The 15849-nt window shown below is 41.7% G+C and overlaps 1 protein-coding gene across 1 annotated transcript; it reads left to right on the forward strand.

Moving 5' to 3' along the window:
- Positions 1–508: 508 nt before the first annotated feature.
- IYD (iodotyrosine deiodinase) lies at positions 509–14504 on the forward strand. The gene is made up of 5 exons (XM_060240813.1): positions 509–978; positions 10773–10967; positions 11856–12015; positions 12434–12590; positions 14066–14504. The coding sequence occupies exons 1-5, from the start codon at positions 795–797 to the stop codon at positions 14246–14248; spliced, it is 879 nt and encodes a 292-aa protein (XP_060096796.1). The 5' UTR covers positions 509–794; the 3' UTR covers positions 14249–14504.
- The last annotated feature ends 1345 nt before the right edge of the window (positions 14505–15849 follow it).

A 15849-nucleotide genomic window follows, 5' to 3' on the forward strand; every position in this document is an offset into this window, starting at 1 on the left:
GGCAGAGCAGCTGTATGCTCCAGACCTGACTTAGGCCAAATCTTATCTATAGTTATAACCTAAACTAGGGTTGCCAACTTCCAGGTGGAATTTTCCAAGAATTACAGTTGATCTCCAAACAGCAGAGATCAGTTCCCCTGGAGAAAATGGCAGCTTTAGAGGGTAGACACATCCTTGCCAAGCTTCCTCTCCTCCCTAAACACTGCCCTTCCCAGGATCCACCCACAAATTCTCCAGGAGTTGCCCAGCCAGGATTTGGCAGCCCTCACCTAAACATACATGTATGTCTAACAGATTGTAGCAGAATTATACAATGAGTTGAATGGGTTTGTTCACAAGCTACTTTGTTAACCTTCCTTGTTTTTGTCCACTGGCCATAGGTTCTCACAAGCAACCACAACCATTAACATCAATGTTAGCTATTGATTCTCTCTTTTAACTTTTGCCAGTATGATGTATCGAAAAACACTAGCAGGTTTACTGAACATTCAATCTGAATACTAAATCAGATTTGCAGGTATTCATGCAACTCAAGAACAATATAAACACTTCTAACAGTTGGAAGGCACTCAGAAACTGCTGGAGGTTGAAGAGCAAATGATCTGTGTAAACAGCCCTGAAAAGACGCCTGGGTACAGGAAGCCAAAAGAACTGAACATTGCCCTTTTACTCTCAAGGCTTTATTCCACCCCTTCTATGCTTACGACACCCTCTCTAGCGAAATCTATATTTTAAAAAGGGAAGCATTTGCTGTGCATGGACATGTGCTTTATTGTACTTTGAGTACTACAACAATGGCATTTTCCACCCTAACACCAGTCTTTATAGCAATAATCTGTGTATTGATTGGAATCATTTTGAAAGGCAGCAGGAAAAGGACCAAGAAATTAGAAAGCAAACCCAGCCAGAAGGCTGAGTCTCGCCCATGGGTGGATGAAGACTTAAAGGACAGCACTGACCTTCAAGGAGGAGAAGAAGGTAGGACACGGTTTACCATTTGTAGGCCAGCATTCTACCAGCTGATGTAAAATAACCATGGCATGTCGGGTGATTCATGTTTTGGAAGCCATGTGTGGTTTCTGAACAATGTAATATGTCTCTTTGTCTGGCTGACAAAATGAAGAGGGGTTCTTGTTGGGTAGCATGGGTCTGTTTTAATAGTCCCCTTCCTTTCTCTCAGCTGCATGGCACCAAGGATGAAGAGAAGATGATGGAAGCAAGGAGAACAGCTCCGGCTAGCAGGGTTGGGGGGAGGGTCCCATGTATTTTCTTCTAGTGGCTATAGGAGGTGATGTGTTTGAAAGAAAATGCAGTCATCACATCACAATATATGGGCTGCAGAGGATGGTTAAGTGTTGGTAAAAGATGTCCATGTTCTATTGGTCACTGTTTATATCATATTAAAGAAGCATGCAGATGGGTTTATCTAGAAAATACAGCTTCTAATGTGTGAGGCTCTGAATCTCTCTCCAATCTGTTTGTTTTTAAATGTATTTTAAATTATTAAAAAGCACAAATAGTTGTGTGCATTTTGCACTGAAAATATCAATATGGTTGCCTAATATAGGATAGCAATTAATATGGTTGCATAATATAGGATCTGGATGTGAAACATGTCAGTTTTATGTGCTGAGTAGTGTCTGTTATACTTGTGGCATTAAATGTTTAGTAGTAATAGTGGATATTCTTATCCTTTTCAAAACAGAGTTTTAACACAGAGAAAATATCCAGTGGTAAAAAAGGAGCCTCGGTTTCCAGTAACCTACATTATATGCTGCTTTGCCTCTCTATGTTTGCTGTTTAATTTTTATTTTGGTTTGGTTTTGCATTTCATTCATTGTTTTAAACAATCCAAATAAAACTATTGTAAAATATTAATATTCAAGCTAGAAGAATCACCTTCAGCTAAAAAGAAAATAGTTTAGATAATTCCAGTTCACTGTACTATGTAATGTGTGGACAATTTAAGCAACATGCTTTCTTCCCCTTGCCTTTTTATCAACAGAACACTAATTTCACCTTGTGGTGTGCTCTTGATTAAAGACTAGGATACTCTGCCAACCCAAGCACCTTTTATCCCCCAAGGAAATTAAAACAGCTAAGCTAATACATGCTGTGGGGGACTGCTCTTTCTTTCTGTGAGTGCGGTTCCAAGGCTCCAAAATATCACAGAGCAAGACCTTCTGCACAATGGTGTACTCAGTGCATCAAAGAGCTGAGCCACCACTAATTTGCTCATTTGTGCTTGTTGCTCATAACAGCTGCCAAGTCCAATTCAATAAATATCTGGGGACTTTGGGGGTGGAGTCAGGAGACTTTGGGGATGGAGCCAGGAGACATTAGGGTCGAGCCAGAAGCAAGCTTGTAACAAGCATAACTGAACTCCAAAAGGAGTGCTGGCCATCACGTTTAAAGGAACTGAGCACCTTTTAAATGCCTTCGCTCCATTGGAAATAATGAAGAATAGGGGCACCTTCTTTTGGGGCTCATAGAATTGGACCTCCTGGTACAATCTTTTTGAAACTTGGAGGGTATTTTGAGAAGAGGAATTGGGTGCTATGCTGCAAATCTGGTGCCTCTGTCTCAAACTACAGAGCCCCAGATACCTGCAGATCAATTTTCCATTATATCCTATGGGGATCGGTCTCCATAGGGAATAATAGAGTGCCCAGCAGACAGTTTCCTCCCCCCTTGCTTTCTGACGACCCTGAAGCAGGGGGAGGACCTCCAAACCGGGGGATCCCCTGCCCCCACCTGGGAACTGGGCAGGTTGTTTTACTCCTTAGCAATAGGGTGTATTTCAAAACCAGAATGCACTGTGGTGTAATGGTGAGAAATTGACTAAGATCTGGAAGACCCAAGTTCAAATCCCCAATCACTGGCTTTCAGCCTACACTATTCACAAAGTTATTTTGAGGATAAAATAGAGGAGAGGATGTAAGCCACTCCAAGTTAAGCATCACATATAAAAACTGCTTAGAAGGTGTTGCACGCCACAGCTTCAGCCACAATGAAGAGGGTTGTTGTGACAGGCAAAATTTCAGTTCCTGTCTGTAATGAATTTGACAGAACTACAGGTAGCTAATAGCCATGACTGGATTTTCTCCAGTTTCTTAAAAATTCAAATGTAATGGTCCCAGTGTGTGTGTGTGTGAATCAACTTATGTCCACAGTGTTGTAGGGAAGGGGTGTTCTCCCATGTGCTATTTTCTCATCTCAACAGCCCCTTGAAGGTGCCCTCTTCGGTAGAGGCTCTACCTCATGAAAAAACACAAAGAGGGACCTGGAGCTGGAGGCACATCCACAGAATTCAGAGTTTCTGAAGTCAGGAGCTGAATCCTGGAAGTCAGGAGGAAGAAGAAGGTGCTGCTTTATTCACCAGGCAAGAATAGAAGAACAACTTCCCAGTATTCTACTTGGCCTGACCAAGCCAGATCCTTTAAAGCAGGAGTGTCAAACTCATTTGTTATGAGGGCCAGATCTAACATAAATGAGACCTTGTCGGGCTGAGTCATATTGGGCCGGCCATGTGTGTACCTATTAGGTAGTAGAGATAGAAACTTTATATAGGACACAGACAAGCACAATTAAAGAATTTTTTTAAAGTAAAATAAATCATGTTTAAACATTAGCACTCGTTGGTCTTAAAGGTGCTTTCTTTGTATTTCTACCGTGGGATCCAAAGAACTGAGCAAAGGAAGCTCTGGCTCTTTCCCTCCCTCTCCAAGAGACCAACAGAGACGGAGCCTCAGCCAGTAGAAGGCAGAGAGGCTTGGCTCAGTAGCTCTGCTGTGTGATGGAGAAAGCCTGGCAAAGCAAGCTCTCCCTCTCCCCTTCCTCCCCAATGGAGAAGCCTCAGCCAATGGAGAACACAGAAGTTTTGCTCTGTAGCTCTTGTGCGATTGAGCAAGCCTGGCAAAACAAGCTGTTATGCAGAAGGAAGCAAGAGAGGAAGAAGAAAGCAGATGACTGCCTGATAGGAGCCCTCCAAGGTCTCATGTATGGTAGATCTGGCCCTCAAAACAAATTTAATTTAATTTAATTTAATTTTTCGATTTATACCCTGCCCTATCCCGCAAGCGGGCTCTGGGTGGCTTACAACATTAAAAACCTTACAGAAACATTAAACAAACCACATCCAGACTAGATAATATGATAATTACAGAATTAACAAAGACTATGATCCACATCTTTGGCAACAAGTCATCAACCACATATAGGCTGATAGTATTCGGCATAACATAAGCACCTAGATGGTAAGGTGCTAATAAGTTTGAGTTTGACACCTCTGCTTTAAAGGATCTGACTTGGTCAAGCCAAGTAAAATACTGGGAAGTTATTCTTCTATTCTTGCCTGGTGAATAGAGCAGCACCCCTTTTACACTCCAGCTTTAAAGTGCCTGTCATTCACAGAGGATGATATTGCACACTCTTGCATGCCTGAAGAGGGCTTTAAGATGCAAGAACAGTCTCTGTAGTTCACAAGACCTCAAACTCCAAGAAAAACCTGGAGTATCTGATGTTGTGCTCAGTAGTCACACACAAACCAAAGTTTCTTCACAAGGAGCACATACTAGAGTAACTGCCAGGCAGGCATGCCATTGCCAACCTCTAGGTGGGGCCTGGAGATGACCCCAAATGACAACTGATCTCCAGACTACAGGGATCACTTCCTCTTGAGATTATGGAAGCTTCAGAGTGCAGACTCTATGGCATCATGTGCCTGCTGAGCACCCTCCTGAAATTCTGCCCTCCCCAGGCACCCCTCTTAGGAATCTCCAGGAATTTCCCCAACCAAGATGGCAACCCTACCAGCATACTCCCTCCCTCTGCTCCTGTTCCTCCTGCCCTAATATGGCATACCCAGATACTTGCAGACATATTGAATTAACAGCCATTAACGAGGCTTTCCAAATGCATGCATCTCAATAAATTGACCTTGATGATGCCAGTAGTTGTGTTATGATGGCATTCAACCACGCTGCTAGATATTTGCCAAAGCAATGCCTAGAGCCACATCCATTGTACTTCACATGATCCCACTGCTCTGCCAGTGTCACTGCAACAGTTTCTAAGCTTGGGCTTTGAGAGAAGCAGGGGGCCTTTACCTCAAAACCACTTTCTTAACATAAGGGTACTGGCCATGCTAGTGTGTGACTAGAATTGCATTCAGACCTGCTTGGCCAGTGAGGCTTGCCAAATTGGGAGTGGGGAAGGAGGCAGGTACATTATACACCTAGAAAAATCACATACCTCTAACCCAGCAGTCCATTGTTTTTTGCCCACTGAACCGCTTGGGTGCATTCGGTAGAGTCACACAATGAGGTTAGATTGCAGAGAGGGAAAAGTTTAGACTCCTACAAAACCATTTTTGTTATTTTACCTGCACTTAAAACTGACATTCCTTAGAGCCATCATCAAATCAATAGTTTGCTAAGTGGAAAGTGCTGAGAACATACCATTTTAGTGTCATGGAAGTCACCACTGCAAATCAGTTTTGTTCTCTTATTTCTCTCACTTAGAATGTTTTTTTCTGTCTATTAGTTGTTAGTTTTTAAAGTGTGTAGCCTGCTTCTATCACATACAAGGTGATAAAACTTCAGGATATATAAAATGTAATCTTCAAATACCACACTATTACTAAAACTGGACCAAAAAGCTGTGTAAAAACTACCCCAAATGCCCATGATTTAAAACATACATGCCTGAAGCAAGGATCTGCTTGCTGTGGGGATGGTGTGTACTTTTGCATAAATAAAGAGACAGAAAAGGATTAAAGACTTCATCAGAAGGGTAGCTGCACAGAGCTTCCAAAATCTCATCGGTGCCAGAAAATTACAAGACATATATGGTTACCATACTTAGTGTCCAATATGATAAACTGGCTTTTCCTGGCACTCTCCAGATCCCAATGGTAGGGTCATTCCATTAGGATTATCATGATTACATCATTAGCAGCAACAAAAATGTTATTTCTTTAGTTCTGGAACAGAACATGGAGCACACTAACACCTGTAGATATGACAAAGATCTGTGCTTTCCACTCCATCCTTCAGTAAAAGTCAAACTGGGTGGGCACAGATCCCCTGGCTCAGTCAGGGTCATCTGGGGAAGGAAGGGAGATTTAACCCTTCAGCCTCCTCCACTGTTTCATGTATTGAAATGTGCACCATACCCTGTCATTAGTGTTTTAAGGGGAGGGGAAGACAACACAAGATTTTCTCCTTTAAAATCTGTTCTTCACCTGGCCATGATCCTAATTAGGGCTAAGCACAAATCCACTTTGCCTTTTACAGACAAAGATTTGAAGTCTTTGTCCCATTTGTTTGTGCCACAAGTGTCTCATTAGAGGGAATTAGCTGGAATATATTGGTTTGGATCCAAGGTTTCATGCACGGAATGAATTCATAGAAGCAGATTCCCCCACCCCCCTTCCTTTAGCATCTTCCTATCTTCCTGTTCCCCTCTGAAAAGCTGCTGCAAACAGTAGGACTGCCAACTTTGGGATGGGAAATACCTGAAGATTTTGGGTGTGTAGCCTGAAGATGGTGGGGTTTGGGGAGGGTTAGTCCAACATACAGAACATGTGCATACAGAAGCCTACAAGTGGTGTATGATGGGAGGAAAAGGTGGGGCAAAGTGATGTGAGATCAGAAATGTAGGCTTTGAATTTTGTTGGGAAGAATTGATTTCTCAGGAAATAGAAGATATAATCTTATTTAGTCATGACATCACAGGATGTGACATCATACACTTGCTGAGCTCTCTCCCCTCCACAAACTCTGCTAGCTGCCCAAGCTAGAGTTGGAAACTCTATTCTTGTTCAAGCATACTTCAGGCATGTACAGTTTCTCTGCATGCAGAAAAGGAGGAAGGCAATTCCTGCAAAAAACATAACCTACCCACTTGCTATGGCTCAAAGTTGCTGGGATCATGCTGCCCCCTTGTAATTCCTTTCTCTTGGATACAACCACAGGCCTGTACTTGAGCCCCATGATTCCTTGGCTCCATCTCTTCTGAAGCATATTCAGTATTCTTCAGGACACCGAGAATATTTTTTCCCTTTTGCCTAATTCACAAATTCATTTTTTCCCCTGCATAGCTGAGGAAATTTCTCTACCTTTGCTGTGGAAGGCTGGTTTTGCTTCTTTCATCATCCACACAAAGCCCACCCAGCTATGGTGGTGATGGCTGCAATGCAACTCTGATTTGTCGACTGTAACACTTTGATGAGCCAATAAGTTTAAAAATATTTATTTTTCATTATTTCAGAACAGTTCAGATAAGAAGACATAAATCTCTGTTAGATACTGACCAGTAAATTTAAATATAAAACTCCCTCAGACCTTTAATAACTATGTGAAACAGAAACTGCCAATCTGAGATTTGTATGCTCTGCCATAGTTTCAGAACAGATCAGATGTAATTTAAGTTTTCCAGTTATTTAATGCAGCTTCTGGTATTAATTTTGTACCATATGTGCAAATCTGTTTGTTAATTGGTTTCTTTTATATCTCTAAATAGCTAAACATTAAGGAGGCTATCTCTAGGTGGCATAGCTTATTGATTTTTTCCACTGTTATCTGCAAAAGTGTTTACTAAGCAAGGCTACTTTAATTGATTTTATAAGAATACAAGGTCAGAATTCCAACCCTTCTATCATAACTGGATTGGACTCAACTATAACTCATTAACAGTGTAATCCTAAACAGATTTATACTAGTGCATTCCAAAAGGACTGGAATGCACATATAATTTTTAAAATCTGAAATTCTAGTTAATCCTCACAATTCTCAAGCAGTATTTGTTGCAAGTATTTGTTTATTTCAGGTATTTTAACCATATATTCTAAAAGAGTACTCATAAAAGGGTAAATGAATGCAACACCACTACGACTTCAATTAAATAAGTTTTAAAAACCTGTGAACATTAAATTAAAAGGTGCTCAATGAAACAGTGTAAACAAAAGTAGCAAACTGTATTACACTGTAGGATCTCAGTGAAAGAAGAAACACAAAAGTTTATTCAATGTCAAAGGCTCACCATAGCAGCAATGGGACTCAGTTTGTCCTCTGAAAAAATATTGGTTATAATTTCAGATCCAGACTTTGGGGGCGATTTTTTATTTTTGTATATAAATCCATGTGGTTCTGGAGTTCAGAACCATTCTTTTCAATGGGGAAAGTACATGGAGGTTTGGCACAGCTGTTTACCAAGATAATGGAACAAAATTGGCACAGAACAGCCCTCCATGTAATCTAAGGTCACCCTAGTTTCAAGCAGATGGAACAAAAGGGTTTGATTGTACAGACCTCTCAAATAGGTGATTTTACAGACCTCTCAAATAGGAGACTTCTCTTCTAAAATGGTGGTCAAACAGCAGCCTAGCAGAAGAGCTCTGGGTGGCTGTGGCATTTTCAATGAAAACTTGGCATTTGCCATTCTTCCTTGTTGTTTTCTGTTTCTTTGCTTTCAAATGAAAAACTGGCTTCCTTTAGCCCTCCAGCCTTTTCTGTTGGTCTCAGGGATAGGGAATGTTGGCTCTCCAGATGTTTTTTGCCTATGACTCCCATCAGCCCCAGCCATTGGCCATGCTGGCTGGGGCTGATGGGAGTTATAGGCAAAAAACATCTGGAGAGCCAACGTTCCCTACTCCTGGCTGTAAACCTGATAGAGTAGATTCCTCAAAAGCACACTACCAGCTCATCTTGGATCACAGGCATGTTCAAGAAGTTGAAAGTGATGCTTCAAGAACTTTGGTCCCAAAGCCATTTGGGCCTTAAAATTCCAAACCTGCACTTTGAATAGAGTTTATAAACAAATCAGAAGTTAATTTGATATAGCACTGATCTATTGTGCCCATTTCAACTGGTCCCAGTTAAAATTCTTACAGCTACATTTTGAGCCAAATTAAATTTCTAGATTATATTATTTATTATTTAAAATATTTCTATGCCATCCCACCCAAAATGGGGTCCCCAAGGGCAGCAAACATCAAAACATTGCATTTAAGTTAACACATCTTTTAATATGTATGATTTAACAATGTGTAATATTTAACAATTACAGTAAAACATATTTATTCATTAAAACATTTATACTCTGCCTCTCCTAAGGTTGCCAGGTCCCCTTAACTTGCCAGCAGGGGCTTTTTTTGGGGGGGGGGGAATTCCAGGGGTGGGGGTGGGGATGACCCATCTCAAATAACGTTTGGGCTACTTCTGATAACTGGAAACGGCCCAAAAAGCAGGAAGTAGGATACAGCCATTTGAATGGTCCCTTTCATTAGGGGCAGGGCTTTTTTTGAGCAGGAACACACAGGAAAGCAGTTTCAGCTGGCTTGGTGTCAGGGGGTGTAGCCTAATAGGCAGATTAGTTTCTGCTTTTTCTACAAAAGAAAGCCCCATGTGAAACAATGGTGATGTCAGGGGATGTGGCCTAACATGCAGATTAGTTCCTGTTGGGCTTTTTTCCTGCAAAAACCCCCTCTGATTCAGGGAAGAGTGAAAGGGACTGCTCAAATGGCTGCCAGCCATTTCATGGTCAGTTTTGTTCCCTCAACTTCTAATCAGGGGGAGAGGAGTGAAACTGATAGCTGAAAAGGCTTGCAGCCAGTTTAGGCCATTAGCCTAATCTTACTGCAAGCCTTCTTATCGATCAGGGTCACTGAAGGCTTGCAGCCATTTGAGTGGTCAACTCAAATGACTGCTTTGGGGGTGGCACTTCCAGGTTTTTGGGCCACTTCCCATTTTACTGGAAGTGGCCCAGAAAACATTATTTTGGGGTAGGATTTTCCCCAGCTGGCTAGCTGGCTGGTGATGGGGAAGCCTTCTTTAATTCGGGGATCCCTGCCTGGACTGGGGGGCTGGGATCCCTGACTATTTCCCATGGTTCAAAAAGGCTTACAACAATAGTTTAAAAACATTTCCAATTAAAACCAGAATAAAATAACAAACCCCAGATCTCTCCAAGAAACACAACACAACCAGTTAGGAGGGCCAATAAGAGTTTGCTCGGGATACACCAAACCAAACAAAAAAGTCTTCAGCTGCTGGCAGAAGACAGTGGTAGCAGGAGACAGATAAATCTCCATGGGGAAGGAGTTCCAGAGTTTTGGCATCACAACCAAGAGAACCAGTGTGGTATAGTGGTTAAGTGTGCAGATTCTAATCCAGGAGAACTGAGTTTGATTCCCCACTCCTCTACATGCACCTGCTGATGTGACCTTGAGTTAGTCACAGTTCTTGAAAGAGCTGCTCTCTCAAGAGCAGTTCTCAAAAGAGCTCTCTCAGCCCTACCTACCTCACAGGCTGTCTGTTTGGGGTAGAAGAAGGGAAAGGAGATGGTAAGCCACTCTGAGTGAAGGGCAGGGTATAAATCCAACCTCTTCCACCTCAGATAGCAGGTGCACCTGAAGCAGAACCGCCAAAGGTGACTGAAGTGGACAGGTAGGTTCAAATGGATATGGGTGATCTTTAAGGTATTTAGGACTTTAAAGGTCAATACCAGCACCTTGAATTGGGCATAGTGGCTATGATGTCTTAGGCAAGGTTCTGCAAACCTTGGTAAAGGAAAGCTATTCTCAGGAATTTTGTTTGTTAATATGTGCCTGGCTTGGATGATTAATAGTGTTCAAAATCTCTGGATTTTCATTTTCAGTGGAATAACTTTTGATTAATCATTTTATATTGCCATGAGCCAAACATAATGTGGTAGTTAAGGAAACCTCTTAACCAAAGTATGTGCCTTTCCCTCTCTGCTTTTTCCTCTAGATGATGGTGGTGAATGGCAAGGCTTAGATGACAACATTGACCACATCCCGTTCATGACCGAACGTTACTCTGAAGAAGACATGGTTAAAAGATCAAAAGCTTTTTATGCCCTTCTCAATAAGAGACGGTCTGTCAGGTTTATAAGTGATGAACCAGTTCCAAGGGAGGTCATTGACAATGTGATTAAAGCAGCAGGTACTTCATTGTGTGAATGGATTCCTGGCACATGTGAAATGCTGGGCAGCCACTCTAGCAGCTTGTTAGCATTAGCTGAAAATGTACTCAGACTCTAATGAAGTATTTGTAAGATGCTTGCAGAAGGAAAGTTGGCAATGCTCATAAAGAACAGGATCCCAAACTTCATGAAACAGTGCTGGTTTCAATACCCCTAAACAGGCCCTCTCCTACAGTCTTGATCATTATGAGAACATTTTTACATTGTATGGGCATTGTGTATGCAGCTGCAGGGCAGAGCTTTCATAAACCGTCAGGGCAAGGCTGTGGCTATGCTGGAGAAGCCACAGTCTTTCAAATTGGGTAATCCAGGTGCAAGGAGGGGGCATAACATTGGCACCTCCCATGTGGGCCAGGGCCATGTTGGAAAGGAGCTTAGCTGCAGTGATTCCCACACCATTAGCACAACATAAGAAAAAGGCCTTTGACACCTTCACTTGGATTTCTTGCAAAATCTGAAAATAGAACCAAGATGCACATTCTGATTTTTACTCTGTATATCCAATACGCATGTGTAACAGTCTCATAATTTGTGCATTGCCACAAAATGGCATCACCTATGTTTTCTGTAAGCACAGTCATTCAGGATGACTCTGTCAATGTTTGCAAGCAGCCATATCCACTAAGGCAGTGGAACAAGTAAACACCACTATGGAGCATATGACTGTTCATGTACTATCATGATGCATCATTATTAGATATGACTGAGATTGGTACTACTAATAAATCTAGGATTCCCTCAACAAGAAGTTCTTGCAGACTGGAGGTTTTAATATTAGAAACCAATTTTCTTACTCTTTTTGTGAATCAGTTTTCTTTAATATCAGTGCTTCTTTTATTTGATTAAAGGAACAGCTCCCAGCGGAGCTCACACAGAGCCATGGACCTTTGTAGTAGTACAAGATCCAGAAATAAAGCATAGCATCCGGGAGATCATTGAAGAGGAGGAAGAAATAAACTATAAGAAAAGAATGGGAGACAGATGGGTTAATGACTTGAAAAGACTGAGGTATCAACAATTCTTCCTGTTCAAACATATGTCTTTAAAGAAAGTTATTGAATGTTTTAGTAAGCGCAGGATAAAAACTGTTTGAAATTTGACCTGGAATAGGATATTATATATCTTGATAAATCTGTAAACAATTTCCAAGGAAATGAATCTGCACATAATCTCTGATTAAGCAATCCTATGAAAATGAACATTCTAAATGCATACAAATAAATATTAATTTGATCGTTTTGAAGATTTAAATATTTATCAGCTGTAATATAATGTATGTTAGAATATTGTTTGTATGGCCTTAGTATAGTCCATATCAAATTATTGGTTTTTTTAAAAACCAATGAAAATATTTGTTGTTGAGGTTACAGGTTAAATAAATAAATAAAATAAGTAATGATAAGGATTTAAAATCACCCTTTTCTAGGACAAACTGGATCAAAGAATACTTGGATACAGCTCCCTACTTGATCCTTATTTTCAAGCAGGTGTATGGAATGCTTCCAGATGGAAAAAAGAAAACCCATTACTACAATGAGATCAGTGTTTCTATTGCCTGTGGCATTCTCCTCGCTGCACTACAGGTATGCTTGCAATTAAAGTTTGGGTTGGACCAGGATGAAGGTTGGAGAGTTAGATGTGCAGTGGTATTCCAGAAGGTAACAAGCACATGCTTCACTTTGCCATTGATTATGGTCCAGGCCACACTGGCCAGGCAGGGGGAGGATTTGTTTTTCATATGCACACACATGCTGATGCAAAAACTCAGATTATGGGAGAGCTCTGGGTACAGAGTATGTTCTCAGGCTTTTTGGGGCCCTGGCCTGGAGCTCCAGAGTTTACAGAAATCCCAAGGAAATTATATGCAAGGTCCAGGTTTGCTTACAAGGAGATTTTAATAAAGCATCAAACTTACAGAAATAGGATAAGCTCCCATCCTCTGGGCTTCAAGTACATACACACAGCAAAGCTTGCCAGAATTTGAGACAAGGCGCATTGTTAAACTAAGCATTTTATTACCTAAGTGCTGGTTACCAGTCAAGAAATGATTATTCAAGCTATCCCAAACACTGAAGTGAGCCATTCCATCCTGCACCTGGCGTCTAATGGTGAGAGGAAACAAATCAGGCTTTGAAAATAAGGGCTTCTAACAAGCATGAGAGAGAGAGAGAGCACCCTGATGGCCATACCCTCACAAAAGGCATCTAAAAGGTCAAGCACCAGCCTGTAAGAAAGATGGAGTTACAAAGGCTATACACAGGCACAAATATTATGGTAGTGTGGGCCAGGCTTTAGATTTGAAAGAAGATACATGCAGCAAGGTAAGTATACTAAACTCTACTGGGAATAATGAAGAGAGAGCTTGTCATACCTAAGTTCCACTTAGAACTGCCAGTCCAAGTCTAAATATGTTTATTCTGAAGTTCACTGGGGCTCACATTCTGCTTAGAATGGCAGCCTTAAACCTTTAGTTGTGCTCTTTGTTTTGTTGACAACTGGCTTTCTCCAAATTGCACCTATTCTTATTACAGGACTAAGCACATTATATATCACGTAGCTCATCCTTCCTCTAAGGAGATATTGATGTCATTACAACCTTACAATAATCCTGTGGAGTAGGCTAGGAGTGAGGATAGTGACATGCTCAAGGCCACCCTGTGATTTCACAGCAGAGAGAAATTTAAGTGGGCTCTTTGCATTCAGTCCCAGCTCTTTTCTGGTTATGCCACACTAGTTCTCATGTGGCCTGAGGATGCAACTACATCTGGCACAGTGTAGATTCTGAGTTATGACTTTATCATGAGAGCAGGTGCATGGATGGCTATATTGCCTCCTTGTCATAAAGAAAAGAAACCAGGAAAAGTTATACACAATGTACCATCAGATTTCACTTCCATAGGCAAAATCACATCCTATGTAAACTGAGGGGGGGGGGGGTGGATTTCCATGCTGTTGATTGTCTGCTGAAACCTGAAACAAACAGGGGCCCTAGGCAATGAACAGTGGACCAGCACAGGGTTGAGAGCATGCTACTAGTAACTAGTCTTTCTTTTTTTAGAATGTGGGACTGGTGACAGTGACTTCAACACCACTGAACTGTGGTCCACGCCTGAGGGTGTTGCTCCAGCGCCCGGTGAATGAAAAGCTACTTCTGCTGTTGCCTGTTGGGTACCCCAGTAAAGATGCCACAGTGCCTGACTTGAAACGAAAGCCAGTGGATGACATTATGATGGTTATATAAATATGGCATGGAGCAGTTGGGAAATGATCCTGTAATTTTTCACTGAAAATAGTGAGCAGAATGTTAATTTTCTTTGGCCATTTCTGAGTCAATTCATACATGCATCAGCCTTCTCCTTGCAAACATCCACAAGTTTAGGGATACCTGCAATCCCAGAGACAATGATGTATATGACCCAAAAACACTGTATTTATCTGAAGAAGAAATGCATGTACATGAAAGCTTATACCCAGAATAAAACTCGGTTGGCCTTAAAGGTGCCACTGGACTCAAATTTTGTTCTGCTGCTTCAGACTGACCTGGCTGCCCACTTGAACCTGAAAACACTGACATTCCTGGTTACATGTGGTTCCTGCAGTTCTCATGATGACATGTTACTGGACATGTGCATACTTCTGTTTCACATCCAGCATCAGCCACATAATGACATGGGTCCAAAAACTTTCAAAAGTCCAAAAACTTTCACTTAGAGGAAGCTGCAGCCTGTCTGAACCAGTGGTACCATCAGGGTTAGACTTTGGAGCAAAGGTCTGAGGGTCCCACACATGAGCTCAGCAGGGTTATCTCAAAAGCAGCTCAGAGGCTTGCATCTGAACTATACATTATAAGTATTATTTCTCTACTTTCTCCATCCCATGCATAAACTTGTAAACCTCTATCACGTCACCCTGCAGTTGACGTTTCTCCAAGCTAAAGAGCCCCAAGTGTTTTAACCTTTCTTCATAGGGAAAGTGTTCCAAACCTTTAATCATTCTAGTTGCCCTTTTCTGCACTTTTTCCAGTGCTATAATATCCTTTTTGAGGTGCGGTGACCAGAATTGTACACAGTATTCCAAATGAGACAGCATTATGATACTGGCTGATTTGTTTTCAATTCCCTTCCTAATAATTCCCAGCATGGCGTTGGCCTTTTTTATTGCAACTGCACACTGTCTTGACATTTTCAGTGAGTTATCTACCATGACCCCAAGATCTCTCTCTTGGTCAGTCTCTGCCAGTTCACACCCCATCTACTTGTATTTGTAGCTGGGATTTTTGGCCCCAATGTGCATTACTTTGCACTTGGCCACATTAAACCTCATCTGCCATGTTGACGCCCACTCACCCAACCTCAACAGATCCCTTTGGAGTGCCTCACAATCCTTTCTGGTTCTCACCACCCTGAACAATTTAGTGTCATCTGCAAACTTGGCCACTTCACTGCTTACTCCCAACTCCAAATCATTAATGAACAAGTTTAAGAGCATGGGACCCAGTACAGAGCCCTGTGGCACCCCACTGCTTACCGTCCTCCACTGCGAAGACTGCCCATTTATACTCACTCTCTGCTTCCTATTAATTAACCAGTTTTTGATCCACAAGAGGACCTGTCCTTTTACTCTGTGACTCTCGAGCTTACTAAGGAGCCTTTGATGAGGAACTTTATCAAAAGCTTTCTGGAAGTCAAGGTAAACAACATCTATCGGGTCCCCTTTGTCCACATGTTTGTTCACCCCCTCAAAGAACTGTAACAGGTTAGTGAGGCAAGATCTTTCCTTACAGAAGCCATGCTGAATTTTCCTCAATAATTTGGGTTCCTCAATGTGCCTACTCATTCTGTC

The sequence above is a fragment of the Heteronotia binoei genome, chromosome 1 (assembly GCF_032191835.1).
Source record: "Heteronotia binoei isolate CCM8104 ecotype False Entrance Well chromosome 1, APGP_CSIRO_Hbin_v1, whole genome shotgun sequence".
NCBI classification, from domain to species: domain Eukaryota; kingdom Metazoa; phylum Chordata; class Lepidosauria; order Squamata; family Gekkonidae; genus Heteronotia; species Heteronotia binoei.

Excerpts from the sequence above, each read along its gene's own strand:
- IYD (XM_060240813.1), top strand. The coding sequence starts at position 795 with ATGGCATTTTCCACCCTAACACCAGTCTTTATAGCAATAATCTGTGTA. Across the intron at positions 10,968-11,855 it reads CAATGTGATTAAAGCAGCAG|GAACAGCTCCCAGCGGAGCT; the intron begins GTACTTCATTGT and ends ATTTGATTAAAG. Across the intron at positions 12,591-14,065 it reads TTCTCCTCGCTGCACTACAG|AATGTGGGACTGGTGACAGT; the intron begins GTATGCTTGCAA and ends TTCTTTTTTTAG.